At 43.5% G+C, this 19320-nt stretch overlaps 2 protein-coding genes across 6 annotated transcripts in view; one reads left to right on the forward strand and one right to left on the reverse strand.

The window, feature by feature from the left end:
• The window catches only part of TLK1 (tousled like kinase 1), a 163477-nt gene that overhangs the window by 46241 nt on the left and 97916 nt on the right, over positions 1–19320 (reverse strand). For all 5 annotated transcript variants that reach the window (XR_010591303.1, XR_010591304.1, XM_065560762.1 and 2 more), the window contains exons 11-12: positions 17776–17964; positions 3033–3099 (exon numbers count right to left, since the gene is read on the reverse strand). Coding sequence is in view for 3 of the 5 variants with exons in the window: in XM_065560762.1 (XP_065416834.1) it covers positions 3033–3099; positions 17776–17964 (256 nt within the window). In the remaining 2 variants the exon portion in view is untranslated. The remainder of the gene's footprint in view (positions 1–3032; positions 3100–17775; positions 17965–19320) is intronic.
• LOC135974125 (SRRM2 protein homolog rsr-2-like) lies at positions 4325–6864 on the forward strand. The gene is made up of 2 exons (XM_065560788.1): positions 4325–5004; positions 6286–6864. Exons 1-2 carry the CDS (start codon positions 4467–4469, stop codon positions 6777–6779), a joined length of 1032 nt encoding a protein of 343 aa, XP_065416860.1. The 5' UTR covers positions 4325–4466; the 3' UTR covers positions 6780–6864.

Here is a 19320-nt window from a genome sequence, read left to right on the forward strand (position 1 = left end):
CCATGATATTTATGATGTTACAGAATGATGCATTCTCAGATCTTTATTGAGTCAAAAAGTATCAAGAGAATTCACAGAGAGATTCAACTTTAGTCACAATATGACAGATATAATCTTCATCTTGAAATGATAAATACAATTGAAAATAAAGGGTTTGTAAAACTTATCTCTGTGCTGAATGCCCCTGACAGCTTGGTTAGTCAGGATATTCAGCAAAGATACTTGACCTTAAATCAATTTTCATTTTTGCTTTAAAACACATTGTTAAAGGAATGGCTGAATTCACGAATTATTCTAACAGAGGAAGTTCGTAACAAGAATAAAGCATATCAGCGCACCTGGAATTATGGACAGGGTATTGCCAGCACACCATACTTACTTCCACAGCATTGTTTCTTCTGTACACATACAAACTTGACAAATTCTAACATTCAGAGATGTGACACTAGAGCACACAAAGCATCATTACACCAAATCAGTTAGCATAATCTGGGCCTAAACATTTTTAAACAAAAGAGAAATTCTTAATCTCCCTTCAGGCTGAAATGTGGCAGTTCTGGAAATGAAGACAGCCAGAGGGGAGAAACAAGAAGTTTTATTTGCATAAATAGAACACTGCTTGGTTACCAACAGTCTTGCTATTTCCATTCTAATTTTTCCACATTAACTATTCTAATTGTGGTATGTGTATAACATTCCTTGCTAGGGCTACGATTCTGTCACAAAGGTCACAGATTCCATGACTTTACAGGACCCGGATGGGACACACCGGGAACAGCTGACCAGCGGCCAGCCCCCGCTTCTCCGGGGGTGGGGTGGGGGAGGGACACTGAAACAGCTGATCAGTAGCAGTCTCCAGGGCCGCTGGAGTAGTGGCTGGGGTTGGGTCAGCCCCCGTGGGGCTGGAGCTGCAGCAGGGGGCAGAAGCAGCTACAAGCCCCAACAGTGCTCTGTTTGTCGCCCTTCCTCCCTACCACCCCTTGGGTATTAATAGTAAAAGTTGGGACAGGTTGCAGCCAATAAACACACTTTCACGAAAGCCCGTGACCTGTCCCGACTTTTACTAAAAATACCCATGAGGGAATCGTAGCCTTATTCATTGCATCTTGCATTGAAGCTAAGAACTGCAGTAATATGCCCTTTTCCTAAGCAGAGATCAGAAGTGTGATTTAGTGGAAAGGACAATGAGGTATGGAGCACCGCACTGCAGGAAGCTGAGTCCCCTCAACTCTCAGTGACCTCATCTGTGGGGCCTACAGAAAGGGAACAGTAGTATTGCTTATATTGATATTTCATATTTAATGTATTATTACATAGCTGATAAAATCTATATGCAGCAAATACCATTAATGCCAAAACAAAAATTAAAAGTCACCCTGTCTGTACCAGTCTCATCTGATAAGCTATAACCATTGCGTCAACCTTCCTTCACTCAGTGACCAGAAAACAATACCACCCCTACATTATAGAATCACAGAACTGGAAGAGACCTCGAGAGGTCATCTAGTACAGTCGCCTGCACTCAAGGGAGGACTAAGTATTATCTAGACCATCCCTGACAGGTGTTTGTCCAACGTGCTCTTAAAAATCCCAAATGATGGAGATTCCACAGCCTCCCTAGGCAATTTATTCCAATGCTTAACCACTCTGACAGTTAGGAAATTTTTCCTAATGTCCAACCTAAACCTCCCTTGCTGCAATTTCAGCCCATTGCTTCTTGTCCTATCCTCAGAGGTTAAGAACAACAATTTTCTCCCTACTCCTTGTAACAACCTTTTATGTACTTGAAAACTTATGTCCCCTCTCAGTCTTCTCTTCTACAGACTAAACAAATCCAATTTTTTCAATCTTCCCTCATAGGTCACGTTTTCTAGACCTTTAGTCATTTTTGTTGCTCTTCTCTGGACTTTCTCCAATTTATCCACATCTTTCCTGAAATGTGATGCCCAGAATTGGACACAATACTCCGGTTGAAGCCTAATCAGCGAGGAGTAGAGTGGAAGAATTACTACTTGTGTCTTGCTTACAACACTCCTTCTAATACATCCCAGAATGATGCTTGCTTTTTTTTGCAACAGCGTTACACTGTTGACTCATATTTAGCTTGTAGTCCCCTATGACTCCTCAGATCCCTTTCTGCAGTACTCCTTCCTAGGCAGTCATTTCCCATTTTGTATGTGTGCAACTGATTGTTCCTTCCTAAGTGGAGTACTTTGCATTTGTCCTTATTGAATTTCATCCTATTTACTTCCGACCATTTCTCCAGTTTGTCCAGATCATTTTGAATTTTAATCTATCCTCCAAAGCACTGGCAACCCATCCCAGCTTTGTATCGCCCACAAACTTTATCAATGTACTCTCTATGCCGTTAGCTAAATCACTGATGAAGATATTGATCAGAACCGGACCCAGAACTGATCCCTGTGGGACCCCACTCGTTATGCCCTTCCAGATTCACTGTGAACCACTGATAACTACTCTCTGGGAATGATTTTTCCAACCAGTTACGTACCCACCTTATAGTAGCTCCATTTAGGTTGTATTTCCAGTTAGTTTATGAGACGGTCATGCGAGACAGTACCAAAAGCCTTACTAAAGTCAAGATATACCACATCTACCACTTCCCCCCCATCCACAAGGCTTGTTACCCTGTCAAAGAAAGCTATCAGGTTGGTTTGACACGATTTGTTTTTGACAAATCCATGCTGACTTATTTATCACCTTATTATATTCTAGTTGTTTGCAAATTGCTTGCTTAATTACTGTATTTGCATTGATCCAAGAGGTCAGTGCAGACGAATACAATGGCCTCAGTACTTCATGAAGCTAAGCATGCTGTCTCTCCAGGACTCCCAGAATAATCCACGTTAGGGAACAGGAAGGAATCAAGTCATTATTCAATACATAACTCTTCATTGCTTACCGGTATTTTGTAAGACAGCTCTAACAAGTTTTTTTTACACTGTGACAGTATTAGTTTTTGTACTTCAATGCATGGCAGCAAAAATCACAGAGCAAATGTCTACACATACCTTTTTAAGATGTCCTAATCTAAGTTTGAAAATTTCTTCCTGTTCATGATATTCTGCTAGAGTCAACCTGCAAAAATAATAACAATATGCAGTTTTAGATTTTACTATCTTATAAATGATACAGAAATTGACATACACATTAAAATATGAATAACAACGGTAAATAGCATTCTTTATTTACCATTTATAACTATCAACACAAGATCATATTTTAAATTGTGTCTGGACTTTTTTTTTTTTTTAAAATAATCTGTCATTCCAGGGCCAAAACCCATTATTTATAGAAACCTATCTGGTACTCTGAAACATTAATTGTCTATGCTAAGACCACTTCCCATTCAGTAGACCACTACGTAGTACAAGATTTTCTCCTTGACCACCCCCAAATCTTAGCAATTGCCTCAGTATTTGGTTCTCAAAATATGTCACTCAGTGCACTACCACGAAGGAATCCATAGACAGTTTGAAAGAATCAAGTTTAAGACTCAGGATTTCCAGGTCATTGTCTCCAATCATAGAAATTATGGAAGGTAGTTAGGAAGTAGTATGGAGCGGAACTGCATCGTGCATCCAAGTTGAACAACCTCAACTACCCAGTGAGCTGTAGTAATTCCACCCAAAACTGCAAGGAAACAGACTAAACAGATCCTCAAAAGAAGGGAAAATGAAGAAAAGGCAAAGTTAAAACCACCTCTCAGTTCTCATTCAATGTGTCAAATCTAAAGGCTTGATCCCAAAGATGACAAAATGAGTGGAAGAAGATTAATCAGCTCACTGCCTGACACATTTTCCACTGTCCTGCCTCTTCTGATATTGCAAAGCCTGCACCTTTCAGAACTGAGGCCAAAACTTCAGAATGTCACGAAAGGCAAAAAATACCAAAAAAAGAAATAAAAAAAGACAGAGTTCTCCCTCTTCAGGACTGATGGAAGGACTCCCCGAGACTTACTGCTGTTAGACTTCGGAGTTATTCTTTGAAGCACCTCATTCATTTTGAAATTGAAAGGGCACTCCACATCAAATAGGAGTAGATCTCCACAGATCTGAGCCTGAAGCCTGGTCTACACTACGACTTTAATTCGGATTTATCAGCTTTAATTCGAATTAACCCTGTAACCGTCCACACAACGACGCCATTTAATTCGATGTAAAGGGCCCTTTAAATCGATTTCTGTACTCCACCCCAACGAGCGGAGTAGCGCCAAAATCGATTTTAGCAATTCGAATTAGGGTTAGTGTGGCCGCAATTCGATGGTATTGGCCTCCGGGAGCTATCCCACAGTGCATCATTGTGACCGCTCTGGACAGCAATCCGAACTCGGATGCACTGGCCAGGTAGACAGGAAAAGCCCCGCGAACATTTGAACTTCATTTCCTGTTTGCCCAGCGTGGAGAGCACAGGTGACCACAGATACCTCATCAGCACAGGTAACCATGCAGGCTGATAATCGAAAAAGAGCACCAGCATGGACCGTGAGGGAGGTACTGGATCTGATCGCTGTATGGGGAGAGGATTCAGTGCTTGCAGAACTTCGTTCTAAAAGACGAAATGCAAAAACTTTTGAAAAAATTTCCAAGGGCATGATGGAGAGAGGCCACAATAGGGACTCTGAGCAGTGCCGCGTGAAGGTCAAGGAGCTCAGACAAGCCTATCAAAAAACAAAGGAGGCAAACGGTCGCTCCGGGTCAGAGCCGCGGACATGCCGCTACTACGCCGAGCTGCATGCAATTCTAGGGGGGGCTGCCACCACTACCCCACCTTTGTTCGTGGATTCTGGGTCGGGGATAGTCTCGACGCCTGAGGATTCTGCCGATGGGGTAGAGGAGGAGGAGGAGGAGGAGGAGGAGGATGAGCTTGCAGAGAGCACACAGCACTCCATTCTCCCCAACAGCCAGGATCTTTTTATCACCCTGACTGAAGTACCCTCCCAAGCCAGTACCCAAGACTCTGACCCCATGGAAGGGACCTCAGGTGAGTTTACCTTTTAAAATATAAAACTTGTTTTAAAAGCAAACGGTTTTTAATGATTACTTTGTCTGACTTTGCATTCGCGGTCAGTTCAGGTACTGGAAAAGTCTGTAGCTACTGGAAAAGTCTGTTAACGTGTATGGGGATGGAGTGGAAATCCTCCAGGGACATCTCCATGAAGCTCTCCTGGAGGTACTCCGAAAGCCTTGCCAGAAGGTTTCTGGGCAGTGCATCCTTATTCCCTCCTCCATGGTAGGACACTTGACCACGCCATGCTTGCAGCAAGTAATCTGGTATCATTGCCTGACAAAGCCTGGCAGCGTATGGTCCCGGTGTTTGCTGGCATTCAAGCAACATCCGTTCTTTATCTTGTTGTGTAATCCTCAGGAGAGTGATATCACTCCTGGTAACCTGGTTGAAATACGGGAACTTAATTAAGGGGACAGAGGTGGCCGTTCCTACTGGGCTGTTTGCCTGTGGCGGAAAATAAATCCTTCCCTGCAGTTAGCCAAGCGCAGATGGGAAATTGGCCCTGAGTTTTTCGCGTTTGGCTAGCAGGGATCTTCCCTGTTACCAGCCACGCGGTGGGGGGAGGGTACCGTGATCATCCCAGAGAATTCATGGCGAGGGGGGGGGGGGTCGGCGGCGGGGGGTAGTTTGGTGCCTGCAGGGATCTTCCCTGTTACCAGCCACGCGGTGGGGGGAGGGTACCGTGATCATCCCAGAGAATTCATGGCGAGGGGGGGGGGGTCGGCGGCGGGGGGGGGGGGGGTAGTTTGGTGCCTGCAGGGATCTTCCCTGATACCAGCCACGCGGTGGGGGGGGGGGGGTACCGTGATCATCCCAGAGAATTCATGGCGGGGGGGGGGGGGGGTTAGTTTGTTTTCTGGTGCTGCTGAATGTTAACAGAAAAACCGCAGCACTCTACTTGCCTGAAGGGGCCCAGACAAGCCCCACCACACTGCCCCCCCCCCAAACTGGCTGAGATTGGCCAGGCTTCTGCAGCACTCTACAAGCTATGCTTGGTATGTGGGAAAGGAGGGTGCAGAAGCTGTAAAACAATGGCTTACCATGGCCGCATGCAAGCCGAATTCTGTTGCCCAGACCTGTGATCTCTAGCAGCAAAGCCACAGGCACTCAGCATTAAGAGGCAAAATGCGACCTTGCACAGAAATCACATGTGCTATGTAATGTGAACAGTGTTGGTCACCGTGAAAGAGTATAAGCATTGTTCTGCAAAATGTAGCTTTTAAAACAATTCTCTCTTTTTTCCCCTCCCTACAGCAGCTGCAAATTCCTCAAGCCTCCCTCCTCCATCCCGAAGGTTATCACAGATAAGGCGTCGTAAGAAGAAGACGCGGGAGGACATGTTTTCTGAAATTATGCAATCCAGCAGGAGTGACAGAGCTCATCTGAATGAGTGGAAGGAAACAGTTTCAAAGTATAGGAAAGAAGTCAGTGATCGTGAGGACAGGAGGGACCAACGTGAGGAGAGGAGGGACCAACGTGAGGAGAGGAGAGACGATCGAGATGAGAGATGGCGGCAGGAAGACCAGAGGATGAAGGATGCAACGCTGGGGCTGCTCCGGCGTCTGGTGGAGGTTCAGGAACGGCTGCTGGAAAACAGACTGCCGCTTCAGCCCCTGTTCCACCCTCCCCCCTCCCCATGTTCCGTATCCTCCTCACCCAGACGTGTAAGAACGCAGGGGGGGAGGCTCCGTACACCTTCCCATTCCACCCCAGTAGACAGCCCAAGCAAAAGGCTGTCATTTTTTTAACCTTTTCTTTGTGGCTTTTTCCTTCCCAGCAATCCTCCTCCCAAATACCACCCGGGTTCCCTCCCTCTTTTTCTAATCTATTAATAAAGAATAAATGATTTTTAAATGATAGTGACTTTATTTGGTTTGAAAGAAAGCTGGGGGAAGGGGCAGGGTGGGTTCCTTACAGAAAATCAGTCAGTAAAGGGGGAGGGTTTTCATGAAGGAGAAACAAACAGGTATTTCACACGGTAGCCTGGCCAGCCATGAAACTGGTTTTCAAAGCTTCTCTGATGCACAGCGCTTCATGGTGTGATCTTCTAATCGCCCTGGTGTCTGGCTGCGCGTAATCAGCAGCCAGGCGATTTGCCTCAGCCTCCCACCCCGCCATAAAGGTCTCCCCCTTACTTTCACAGAGATTGTGGAGCACACAGCAAGCAGAAATAACAATGGGGAGATTTCTTTGGCTGAGGTCAGAGCGAGTCAATAATGAACGCCAGCGACCTTTTAAACGGCCAAATGCACATTCTACCACCATTCTGCACTTGCTTAGCCTGTAGTTAAACAGCTCCTGACTCCTGTCCAGGCTGCCTGTGTATGGCTTCATAAGCCATGGCATTAAGGGGTAGGCTGGGTCCCCAAGAATAACTATGGGCATTTCAACATCCCCAACGGTTATTTTCTGGTCTGGAAAGTAAGTCCCTTGCTGCAGCCCTTTAAACAGAGTAGTGTTCCTGAAGACGCGAGCGTCATGAACCCTTCCCGCCCAGCCCGCGTTGATGTTGGTGAAACGTCCCTTGTGATCCACAAGTGCTTGCAGCACCATTGAAAAGTACCCCTTGCGGTTTATGTACTCGGTGGCTTGGTGCTCCGGTGCCAAGATAGGGATATGGGTTCCGTCTATTGCCCCACCACAGTTAGGGAATCCCATTGCAGCAAAACCATCCACTATCGCCTGCACATTTCCCAGAGTCACTAACTTTCGTAGCAGCACCTGAGTGATTGCTTTGGCTACTTGCATCACAGCAGCCCCCACAGTAGATTTGCCCACTCCAAATTGATTCCCGACTGACCGGTAGCTGTCTGGCGTTGCAAGCTTCCACAGGGCTATCGCCACGCGCTTCTCAACTGTGAGGGCTGCTCTCATCTTGGTATTCTGGCGTTTCAGGGCAGGGGACAGCAAGTCACAAAGTTCCATGAAAGTGCCCTTACGCATGCGAAAGTTCCGCAGCCACTGGGAATCGTCCCAGACCTGCAACACTATGCGGTCCCACCAGTCTGTGCTTGTTTCCCTTGCCCAGAATCGGCGTTCCATGGATAGAATCTGCCCCATTAACAACATGATCTCCAAAGCACCGGGGCCTGTGGTTTCACTGAATTCTGTGTCCGTGTCCATGTCCTCATCATGCTTGTCGCTGCGCTGCCGCCGCCGCTGCCTCCTCTCCTCGTTTTTCTGGTCCTGGCTGAGCATAAACTCCACGAGAACGCGCGAGGTGTTTGCAATATTCATGAGTGCTGTCTTGACCTCAGCGGGCTCCATGCTTGCCGTGGTATGGAGTCTGCAGTGTTCACCCACCCAGGAAAAAAGGCGCGAAAATGGTTGTCTGCCGTCCGTTGCTTTCATGCAGGGAGGGAGGGAGGGAGGGAGGAAGTGAGGCTGTACCCAGAACCACCTGCGACGATGTTTTTTGTCCCATCAGGCACTGGGATCTTAACCCACAATCCCAATGGGCGCGGGAGACTGCGGGAACTATGGGATAGCTATGGAATTGCTACCCACAGTGCAACGGTGCAGAAATCGACGCTAGCCCCGGTACTTGGACGCACACCACCGAATTACTGTGCTAGTGTGGCCGCACTCATTTCGACTTTATACAACCTGTTTCTCAAATCCGAATTATCTAAATTCGGATTAATCCCGTAGTGTAGACATACCCTTAGAATAATGTAGGAGTACTGAGGAAAAACTAATACCATTGTAAGAATCAAAGCATCGGACATGTCATGCCTGTAAGACATGCTAGGACATTTTTCTGCTCGTCAGAAAGGTGGTCAATGAGAAGATACATCTCTTCCCAAAGATGCAATTGGTACCTAGCCACACAGATACTAAACATTCCTCACCAAAAGTCAAGCTTTTTGGTGTCTTTACCCAGTGGAAAGGTAAGAACTACCTTGGATTTTTCTCAACCTTTCAATGACTAATGACACCATCAATGAGCCAATACAGGTACAGAAATCCCTTATTGTCACTGCCTTTTTTAGGGCAGGTCTTCACTACGGGGGGGGGGGGGGGGGGGGGGGGTCGATTTAAGATACGCAAATTCAGCTACGCGAATAGCGTAGCTGAATTCGACCTATCGGAGCCGACTTACCCCGCTGTGAGGACGGCGGCAAAATCGACCTCCGCGGCTCCCCGTCGACGGCGCTTTCTCCCACCCCTGCTGGTGGAGTAAGAACGTCGATTCGGGGATCGATTGTCGCGTCCTGACGAGATGTGATAATTCGATCCCCGAGAGATCGATTTCTACCCGCCAATTCAGGCGGGTAGTGTAGACCTAGCCTTAGATATGGCTGGGATTGACGTTGGAATCAATCAGATGTCTTTAACAGGGTCCAGTAGCTCATTATTAATGTAGTGAGACTCTCTCTCTCTTAGTACTGCTGGATTTCATTCAATCAGTTAAAAAGGCTATCTACGGACATCTGAATTTCAGAGCTTCAGTTCTAACATCTCCTGAAATGGGCTGAAATCAGGGGGCAAAATAAACAAGGATGTGACCACTTCCCCAGGAAAATTTGAGGAAGAAGCAATCCTTCCTTTCAGGACAATGTTGTTGCAAAGTGCCCAACACCTTCTTCCCTGTCGGGCGAAAGGTGGTCATGCACACCAACTGAGGGGACAATTTCACAGATACTGGTGTGGGCAGCAGAGGAAGTGGCAGTGAAGAAAAAACCTTAGCTGTCTGGGAGCAGCAGATGGGTGACTAGCAACAGGTTTTATGACTGATCTTCAGACTCACAAGGGAGAGGAGATCCTGTCATTAAGGCCATATAGCCCATATGCTAAATGGAAAACAAATGAATGGAGTCTCAAATGGCTTGTCCCAATAGACCAGAGAAGTGAGCACAACTGAGAACATGAGCCCTGGACAAACCAACCACTCCAGTTCCAAGAACTGTAACGATGAACCTGCCAACTGCACAAGACAGCACTAAGGCTGAGCCAGACACTCACAGAAGGAAGGCCCTGATTGAGATTTCTCCTCAAGGTCCATGTCCAATGTCTGAAACAGAGACTGGATTTGCTAGGTTTCTTTGATTAGAAAGGCAAAGAGCCTCGGCTGCCCAAAGGAGTGGAGTCAAGATATGATGACCCTACACACATCATGGCAAGAACAAACTATTGGCTTGTGTGTCTACTTCTAGAAACATGGAGAGACACAATGCTCACAACCTAAATCTGCTGTTCTTATGGAGTACTTGGAGGCCACAATCAAAAAGTTAGAGGACCCCCTGATCTAGAATAAAGGCACAAACACAAACTATTCCTGGAAACACAAGTTTTATATCAAATCCTCCAGAAATCACTCTGGGCACTGAGTGAAAGTCCTTCAGCCACAGCTAGCTGAAAAAAGGAAGGCACTAAGGCAGTTTAGGAAACTTGGTCCTTTCATAACCTGGGCTACCTACATGCAGGGCCAGGATAGGAAGTTTGTGTAGCTCCAATAGGCACTGCTTTACAGGAATTTCCTGAAGCTCAGTAACCCTTGAGAGGCACAACCCACAAGTATGAATATGCAGAGGTCACCTTGAAAATATATTACATTTCAAGTCAATCTCTCTCCATTCTTCCAGACTATGCCCAGTAAACAACTGTTTTTCTTACAGTATATTTTATTTACAAATCTAATGTTGTTAGAGGCACTGCATGATGCATAAGCAATTTAAAACTGTTGACATTGATTTTTCAGAGAAGCTCATGAAATGCTAAATTTTATTGTAGGCACAGTTAGTTTAATTTTAATTTTTGAAGAGACAAACCTCATTCCCACCTGGATTCAAAAACAGTTACTTGCTAGAAGTAGGTTTATTATTCCTTATTTGAACATTAAAGTGTGCTACACCTTACATATTAGTTTACAGAAAACTTTAACAGAAATATTATTCCTATTTATCATATGTTAAGTTCTAACAACGTACCTGGTGTTAATTTTTTTGTGTTTTTTTGGTTTATAGGCCACTACATCATTGTAGTGCGTAGGCAAGTCACCCAAATTTTCAGGTTTAGTTTTTCTACTTGTAAAATGGGCCTCATAATTTAGATAGTCTCTTTCATAGATAGATTTCAAAGCTCTTGACAAAAATACTGAAGAGTACCCCTATTTGACTGATATATTTCTCTTTGCTCTCCTCTCACACAAGAGCAGCTCACTGATTTTTTTCTTATCAAAAATTATCATCAGGCACAGACCTACCATGGAAAATTTTAGCAGAAAATTGAAAATTTCAGAAGCGAATGACTGAAGACAAGGAGTTAAAACAGAAATTGTGATGCAACATAATTAAGGCTATTTTTTAATCACCAGTAGTTTTAGTAAAAGTCATGGACAGGTCACGGGCAGTAAACAAAAACTCACGGCCTGTGACTTGTCCATGACTTTTACTAAAAATACCTGTGACTAAAACTTGGGGGTGGGGTGGGGTGGGAAAGAGGCACGGGTGATCTGGGGGTGTTGCGGGTGCTGGGGGAGGTGGCCCAGGACCCTGCTGGTGCTGGAGGGCAGGGTTGGCAGGGGCTCCCTACCTGGCTCTGCATCCTTGCAGGTCCTAGGAGATGGAGGGGCAAAAGCGCCAGCTGCTGCAGCTCCCATTGGCCGGGAACCGCAGCACAGAGCCCCCCATCCACCCTCCCTGCTGCCTAGGTTTCTGCAGGGCCATGCCTGTGAGAGCCCCCCACCCCAAGGTAAGTGCCCCCCTACCCCCTGCCCTTAGCCCCCTCCCACACACACAAACTGCTGCTGCTGGCCCAGGGGCTGCCTGAGCCAGCACCAGCCACTACAGAAATCACGGAGATCACGGATTATGTGACCTCCGTGACAGACTCGCAGCCTTAAACATAATCTATAGTGGATCACAATCAACACGGTGCTACTATTATAATGATCTCTCCTCTAGACATCTCCCCAGGGGGAAAAAAGTGGGATATGAATACAACAAAATGCTCAAATTCTTCTGCTCATACCTTCCTTACACAACAAAAAGAAAATGTTTCAGGATGGAATTTTTAGAAGTGCTCCAGAGCTAGCCTAACTATTGCAGGTTTTTACAGAGTTAGGCCAACGCTATGCACTTTCAATAATCTCTCTGATAATGTTCTAATTCAACATCTTTTCTGGGTCTTATATATGTTTGTTTTATAGACTAAGCTGCTTGGGGCAAGGGCTGTCTTTATTTGCCCTGTAAAGACCCAGGCACATTGTTAGTACTTAAACATGTAATTCTGAAAAATTGCTGAAAACATTTTCTACTTCCTCCATGCCCAACAGAATGTTCCCTCTAAACAAGTTTGTTCAATTAGATTAGCATAACTGACAGCTTGGTATCCCCTCCCACAAACATTTTAAATTAGACACAGAGATCAGAACTGAAGTATTTGCATGAGACACTACCACTGAATAAATGGAGTGACAGAGGAAATGATGTTTAGGGAGTCACCATGATCAAAACGGCTAAAGCTGAAAAGTGAAGGGAGGAGGAAGTCTCTATGGAAACCAAAATTCTTCTTTCTAAAAGCAATAACTTATTAGCCACTTGAAGAACATAGAATCATAGAATTAGAAGGGACAATTCCACAACCTCCCTAGGCAATTTATTCCAGTGCTTAACCACTCTGACAGTTAGGAAGTTTTTCCTAATGTCCAACCTAAACCACCCTGGCTGCAATTTCAGCCCATTGCTTCTTGTCCTATCCTCAGAGGTTAAGAAAAACAATTTTTCTTCCTCTTCCTCGTAACAACCTTTTACATACTTGAACACTGTTACGTCCCCCCTCAGTCTTCTTTTTTCCAGACTAAACAAACCCAATTTTTTCAATCTTCCCTCATAGGTCATGTTTTCTAGACCTTTAATCATTTTTGTTGCTCTTCTCTGGACTTTCTCCAATTTGTCCACATTCTTCCTGAAATGTGGCGCCCAGAACTGGACACAATACTCCAGTTGAGTAGAGAGGAAGAATTACTTCTTGTGTCTTGCTTACAACACTCCTGCTAATACATCCCAGAATGATTTTTTTTTTGCAACAGCATTACACTGTTGACTCATATTTAGCTTGTGGTCCCCTGTGACTCCCAGCTCCCTTTCCGCAGTACTCCTTCCTAGGCAGTCATTTCCCCATTTTATATGTGTGCAACTGATTGTTCCTTCCTAAGTAGAGTACTTTGCATTTGTCCTTAGTGAATTTCATCCTATTTACTTCAGACCATTTCTCCAGTTTGTCCAGATCATTTTAATGCCATTATCTAAATCAGTAATGTAGGATTACCATTCGTCCGGATTCCCCCGGACATGTCCGGCTTTTTAAGCTAAAAATAGCGTCCGGGGGGAATTTGTAAATGTCCAGACTTCCCCCCCCATGCAGAGCACGCGCGGCTAACAGTGCAGCCGGCCAGATGATGCCACTTACATGGGGCTCCGACACTCAGCCAGAGAGAGCACGTCCTCGTCCTCCCCCCTTGCAGCAGAAATCACTCCTTCCCTCCCTCCCTGCATCGCAGATCAGCTCCGGCAGTCTGGAGCTCCTCCCCCACTGCTGCCCAGCGTCCGACGAGCAGCTCATGCAGTTCCTGAGCAAGTTCACCGAGACATTAGGCAAAGAAAGGCCAACAACAAGGGGGCCAAGGGGTCGGAGAAGGGGCAGGGAGGTTCTGGAGGGGGCAGTCAAGAGACGGGGGGGGTCGGGAGTTCGGGGGGGCTTTCTGGGGAGGTGTGTGGATAAGGTTTTGGGCTGTCAGGGTACAGGTAGGGGGTAGGGTCCTGGGGGGGTATTTGGGGGGGTGTCTTAGGAAGGGGCAGTTAGGGGACAAGGAACAGGGAGGCTTAGGTAGGGGGTGGAGTCCTGGGGGGCAGTTAGGGGCAGGGGTCCCAGGAGGGGGCAATCAGGGGACAAGGAGTGGGGGGAGGGTTGGGGGTTCTGAGGGGGGGAGTGGGAGGGGCAGGGGCGGGGTTAGGGCAGGATGGGGCGGGGCTCGGACAGGACAGGGGCAGGGCTCCTCCCGTCCTCTGTTTTGCTTGCTGGATTATGGTAACCCTAATTAATGAAGATACTGAACAGAATTGGATCCAGAAATGATCCCCGTGGGACCTCACTCATTATGCTCTTCCAGCATGACTGTGAACCACTGAAAACTACTCTCTTGGAATGGTTTTCCAACCTTTTTTGCACCCACCTTAGCACCCTAAATGCTCCATCTAGGTTGCATTTCCCCAGTTTATTTATGAGAAGGTCATGCAGGACAGTATCAAAAGCTTTACTAAAGTCAAGATATACCACATCTACCGCTTCCCCCCCATCCACAAGGCTTGTTACCCTGTCAAAGAAAGCTATCAGGTTGGTTTGACATGATTTGTTTTTGACAAATACATGCTGACTTACTTATCACCTTATTATCTTCTAGATGTTTGCAAATTGATTGCTTAATTATTTGCTCCATTATCTTTCCGGGTACGGAAGTTAAACTGACTGGTCTGTAATTCCGTGGGCTGTCCTCATTTCCCTTTTTATAGATGGGCACATAATGGCTGCTTCCAGAAATTCAAACAGTGGGGGCTGGCATTAAACACTTAATTGCCTTGCTTGAAGTAGAATTAAATTTGGGATAGATTTTTTTTAAAGACTTGAGGAGTTTATCTGTGAACTTCAAGTTAACAATTGTTGAGGTACATTTCAACTGATTTCAATTAAGTGAGCTTATTATAAAAAAAACTGTTTGTTCGGTAATAAAGAAATCTCACATGGAACCATTAATCACTTGGGACACCAAAAATTACTATGAGCACTAGCAGACAAAGATAGTGTCTACATAGCGCTGTTTATTTAGTCAATTGCATCTAAACACAGGCATTGAGGATTTCTTCATGTGGTTAGTTGCCATCTTGATGAGTACTTTGATTCACTTTCAAACTCATTAGACAAACATGGTAAGTTGTTAATCATCCAACTACATCAGGAAAATGACCTGCCACTGGCAATGCCTCAGCCATCACCTTCTTCTGGTTTTGAAAACTGTTTTTAAACTGTTAAACAAAAACCTTCTTTTCAAACCTGGTTTCAACCACACTTTTTTGTAACCAAGCTAAAAAATATTTGTTTTTGTCTATACAAAAAGCTAAGCCATTGTAACAACTAAATAAGTGCCAGAGGGACTCACTGCTGACAAGCTTTGTTACCAGATCATGTTTTTCAGCATAGCAGTGTAAAGGTCTGCCTAATCACATACATGTATGTTGTACTAATGTACCTCTGTTTTAGTTCATTAATCTCAGCAGTTCCGTACTTCCCTCCAGCTAGATATAAATAAAGCCTCTTCCCTTTGGCTATGGGCTAATTAGAACCATTATTCTCAGAGTGATGTGGGCACAGTGATGAGCACAATATGAATGCAGTAATGGTAGATTAGAAAGAGTAAATGAATAGTGAATACTAGACTGGAAAGGCACAATTATTAATTGTTTTAACCAGCCACATGGACACGTGCTATCTGTCTAACTCTGTAACGGGGCGCAGCAGTTTTACTGTAGGTATCTTTCAGAGAAGAAGAGGTATCACACTAACAAGTAAGACTACAATAAATCCTAATTAAAAGTTTTAAAAACCCCTAGAGCTCCTGGCAAAGGAACATGAGAGGGCCTTGTGTTCTGGTGATCCCGTGTTGCATAAAGTACCCCAGCAAATAACACACAATTGTTCATCAAAATAGGAAGGCAGTGTTATACATAAAACAGCAGTTATATCAGGACCAAATTAACATGTACAAATGCACAGCTAGTCTTGATTCAATAATGATTAATATGTGTAAACTACCATTCGATTACTAAAATATAAAAAAAAATTGCAATCAACTTATTGGCTATACAGTTGTCAAAAGAAGACTTCAATGCTCAATTTGTATTCAATTTACATGTAACAGCTTAATCAAACCTAAATTAAATATGAATTTAAAAATTTTAAATATAATTACTTTGAGAATATTTTGAAGGAAGGACAGGAGTAGCTATTTGTGAATCTGGAACAAATCGGACAAGAGATATTCATGGTACAATTAAATATGTAATGCCTCTTGTGAAACATGCAACTGAAGCAAAATATAACATGAATATAGACTAAAGACTTAGCCAAATATATTGGTCAGGTATATTAATGGCTAAGAGTAACAGTAACAATTGCTTGGCTTTTAATATATAGAACATTTATATTGTCACAAGCTTTGTTTGTATGTTAGAAAGTAAAAGCTACTACAAAGCTGTCCTGCAGATCTAAAAAACAATAAGAATGCTAAAGTCTCTACAAACACAACACATGATTTACAGAATCCCAATGTATGTATTCATTTTTCTTAAGTGGAACAAAGAGTTAGGGATTCACAAACTGCAAGAAGAATGAGCTAGTGCCCCTGAAAACAGATATTCCAGAAAAGAGCCCATATTAGTTCCAGCATTATTTAAAAAGAAAACTTCAGAATACAGCTGCAGAGTGAAGCATGCCTAGCTTATATGAGAAAGAAGCACTTCTTAAATGGTAAGTTATATATGAAAATTTAAGGGTTGTGTGTTTTAAATTAGCACCTCTGAACAGCCTTCCTACAGTAAACTTTCTGAGAAGCGTCACTTTTAAAAACAAACCACAATCAGTATTAACTTAAAAGGTCTAATGTCAGTTCTAAATCCTGTTGCAGACCCCTTTTATTCTTAATTATTTTGCCACCATGTGCAAAATGTGCCAGAAACATATGATGCAGTGGTGAAGGGGATATTGGATTTGATAATCAGAAAAAGCTGAACATTTTGTTGTCATTGTAAATATTTAAAATATTGATTTTTCTGATGATTAAAGGTCACAATCAAGCTGGGATCTAGCAATTTGGAAACAGGAGTTTAAAAGAAATTAAAAGTACTGCTCCTAGTGCATTGGCCAACTTTTTGTAGTTTAATAACCACATTATCATATTTGTAAAAATGTGCTTCCCTCCTGTTGTTGTATGGAAAACTCAAACAAAAGAGGAGAAATGGATTATACAGGGAGATAGTGATAATGAATATACAGTATATATGATGAAGTGCAATCAAATGCAACGTAAACAAATTGAAGGGAAAAAAAAACTTTTCCTTTTTTCAATCTCTTTCCATTGTACTTAACTTTACAGTTACTCTTAACAATAGTAGGTAAAATATTTTCAGACAGAAGGGTAATTTTTAAATTGATGGTGTCCATTAAACCAGCACTAAAGCATTTAAATTAGAAGACGCGAGATCATTTACTTTTTTTTAAGCGCGTTATTAATTTAGATGCAGGCCTTCAGATACTATGGGCTGCATCCAACTCCTTTAAAAGCCAATTGAAAGACTATTATCTTCTTCAGTGGAAGCTGAATTGGTCACCAAAAGCCTTCTTTACATCAGTTTAACTGAAAGGAGAATAAGGCTAACTCCACTGATTTCAGGGGATTTACAAGTGTAGAATACTAGAATTAGGCATGTCTAATTAGAGAACCATAGACACATTGCATCAGAGCAAAACAGACTGATGCAATTTACCCAAGATAAATTGCAATGATACACTGCAGCTACATAGACTTTGGTGCAAGTTTTGTCAATTTAGACAAGCCATCAGTGAGAACAGAGTAAGTCCCTAACTTGCTGGCATATGGCGCAACTGCTGAGGTTATGCCAATGCTTACGCTGCAGACAAAATGGACATCTAGGAAACTATGAAAATGACTGATTGAATTGGTAAACTTACAGCTGTGGTAAACTGGGTCTAAGAAAGGGATCATTTTCTGCCCCATTGACAGCTTTATTTTTCCTCTGTTTTGGTTCCGAATTGGCAGCTGGTGTTTGAGAATTATTCGTAGATGGAGGTTTTCGTTTGGCTAGGAGCTTTCTTTGCCTTTCGATATCTTCCCTTTGTTGATTCACCCATTCTTGTTGCCTGTAAAATCAAAAATATTGCATTAACTATTAATATTTGTACAGCTAACAACATTTTAAAAAGCAGGCTTATAATAATGGCAATGATACATTCTAATCCACTGAATTACCATAATCTCTCTTCTTGGTAAAAATGAAACACTCATGCGACGTTCTTAACTAACAAGCACTGTAAATGTGAATATTTATTTTGGGGGGCAGAAGAAGAATTTGCATGATTTTATTTTATTTTGTATGTTTGTTTCTTGGTGTATTCTTTGTTGGATAATATGCTACAGATTTGCAATTTGGCAAGAGGATGGTAATTGAAAAGGTTGTACTTTTTCTGCCAGTAATCATTTTTGCATAAATGAAGAATAAGAGTATTTCAGAGTATGTTAAAAAGAAACAGAATGTTCCCTATTAGGTAGGAGTATTCTCACAAAGTTTTGGAAATGTGTTGGTATAATTTTCTTTTGGAATAGGTTTCCAAAAGTGTAACATATATACTGTGTTCTCCACATTGGAAACAAATGGTATTCTGACAAAGTGGATATTATCGCTTACAACCAACACCAAAAAGAAAAGAAAAAGTCAGAGATGTCAATACAGAATATTAATATGGTTGTTTTACAAATCAGATACTTTATCTGAGCTGACCTTCCTAAATAAATAATCAGTTGGGTTACACAGCAAATATTGTATGTGTGCACAAACACATAAGGAAGACTGCAAAAGCTAAATCATTAGATATTAACTAGGTCAGGGGTTCTCAAACATTTAATGTGGACCCATTTCTGAAGAGTGTCATAGACCAAATCCCTATGCAATCACAATCGCATTTGCATTCCCACATCTTTCTTGGCAAAACTAGAGTTTCTAGTGAATACATTAATACTTAACAATGTAAAGGTCAAATCAGTTTACTTTCCAAAGCACGTCTCTGAAGTCATGAATTAGTTTCTTTCTCCCATTCCACCCTCTGCCCCGTCTCCCCAAGCTCCTTCTCTGCCCCATTCTCTGCTGAAGTACCTTGTTGAGGCAGCTCTTTTCCTGCTGGCGGCTACAGGCTCCTTTCCCCCATCCGCTTATGCTAGCAGCAGCCCCTAGTGGAGGCTGCTAGGTTTGCTGCTCCTCCTCGCTCCTCCTTCATTGCAATGAAGAGCCTGGATGTCTGTAGAAGCTGCTATAATGAAGGATGTGGAGCCAGCACCATGTGACCAGCAAGCCCTCCACAGACCATCAACTGTTCCACTGACCACCAGTAGTCGGTGGACCACAGTTTGAGAATCACTGATCTAGGTTTACAACTTTTTCTATCAATTGTGATGATTAATGAAATGCTGCTCAGTTAGTAAATTCACACTTGTTCTAAGGC

Source organism: Chrysemys picta, chromosome 11 (assembly GCF_011386835.1).
Source record: "Chrysemys picta bellii isolate R12L10 chromosome 11, ASM1138683v2, whole genome shotgun sequence".
In the NCBI taxonomy this organism is placed as follows: Eukaryota; Metazoa; Chordata; order Testudines; family Emydidae; genus Chrysemys; species Chrysemys picta.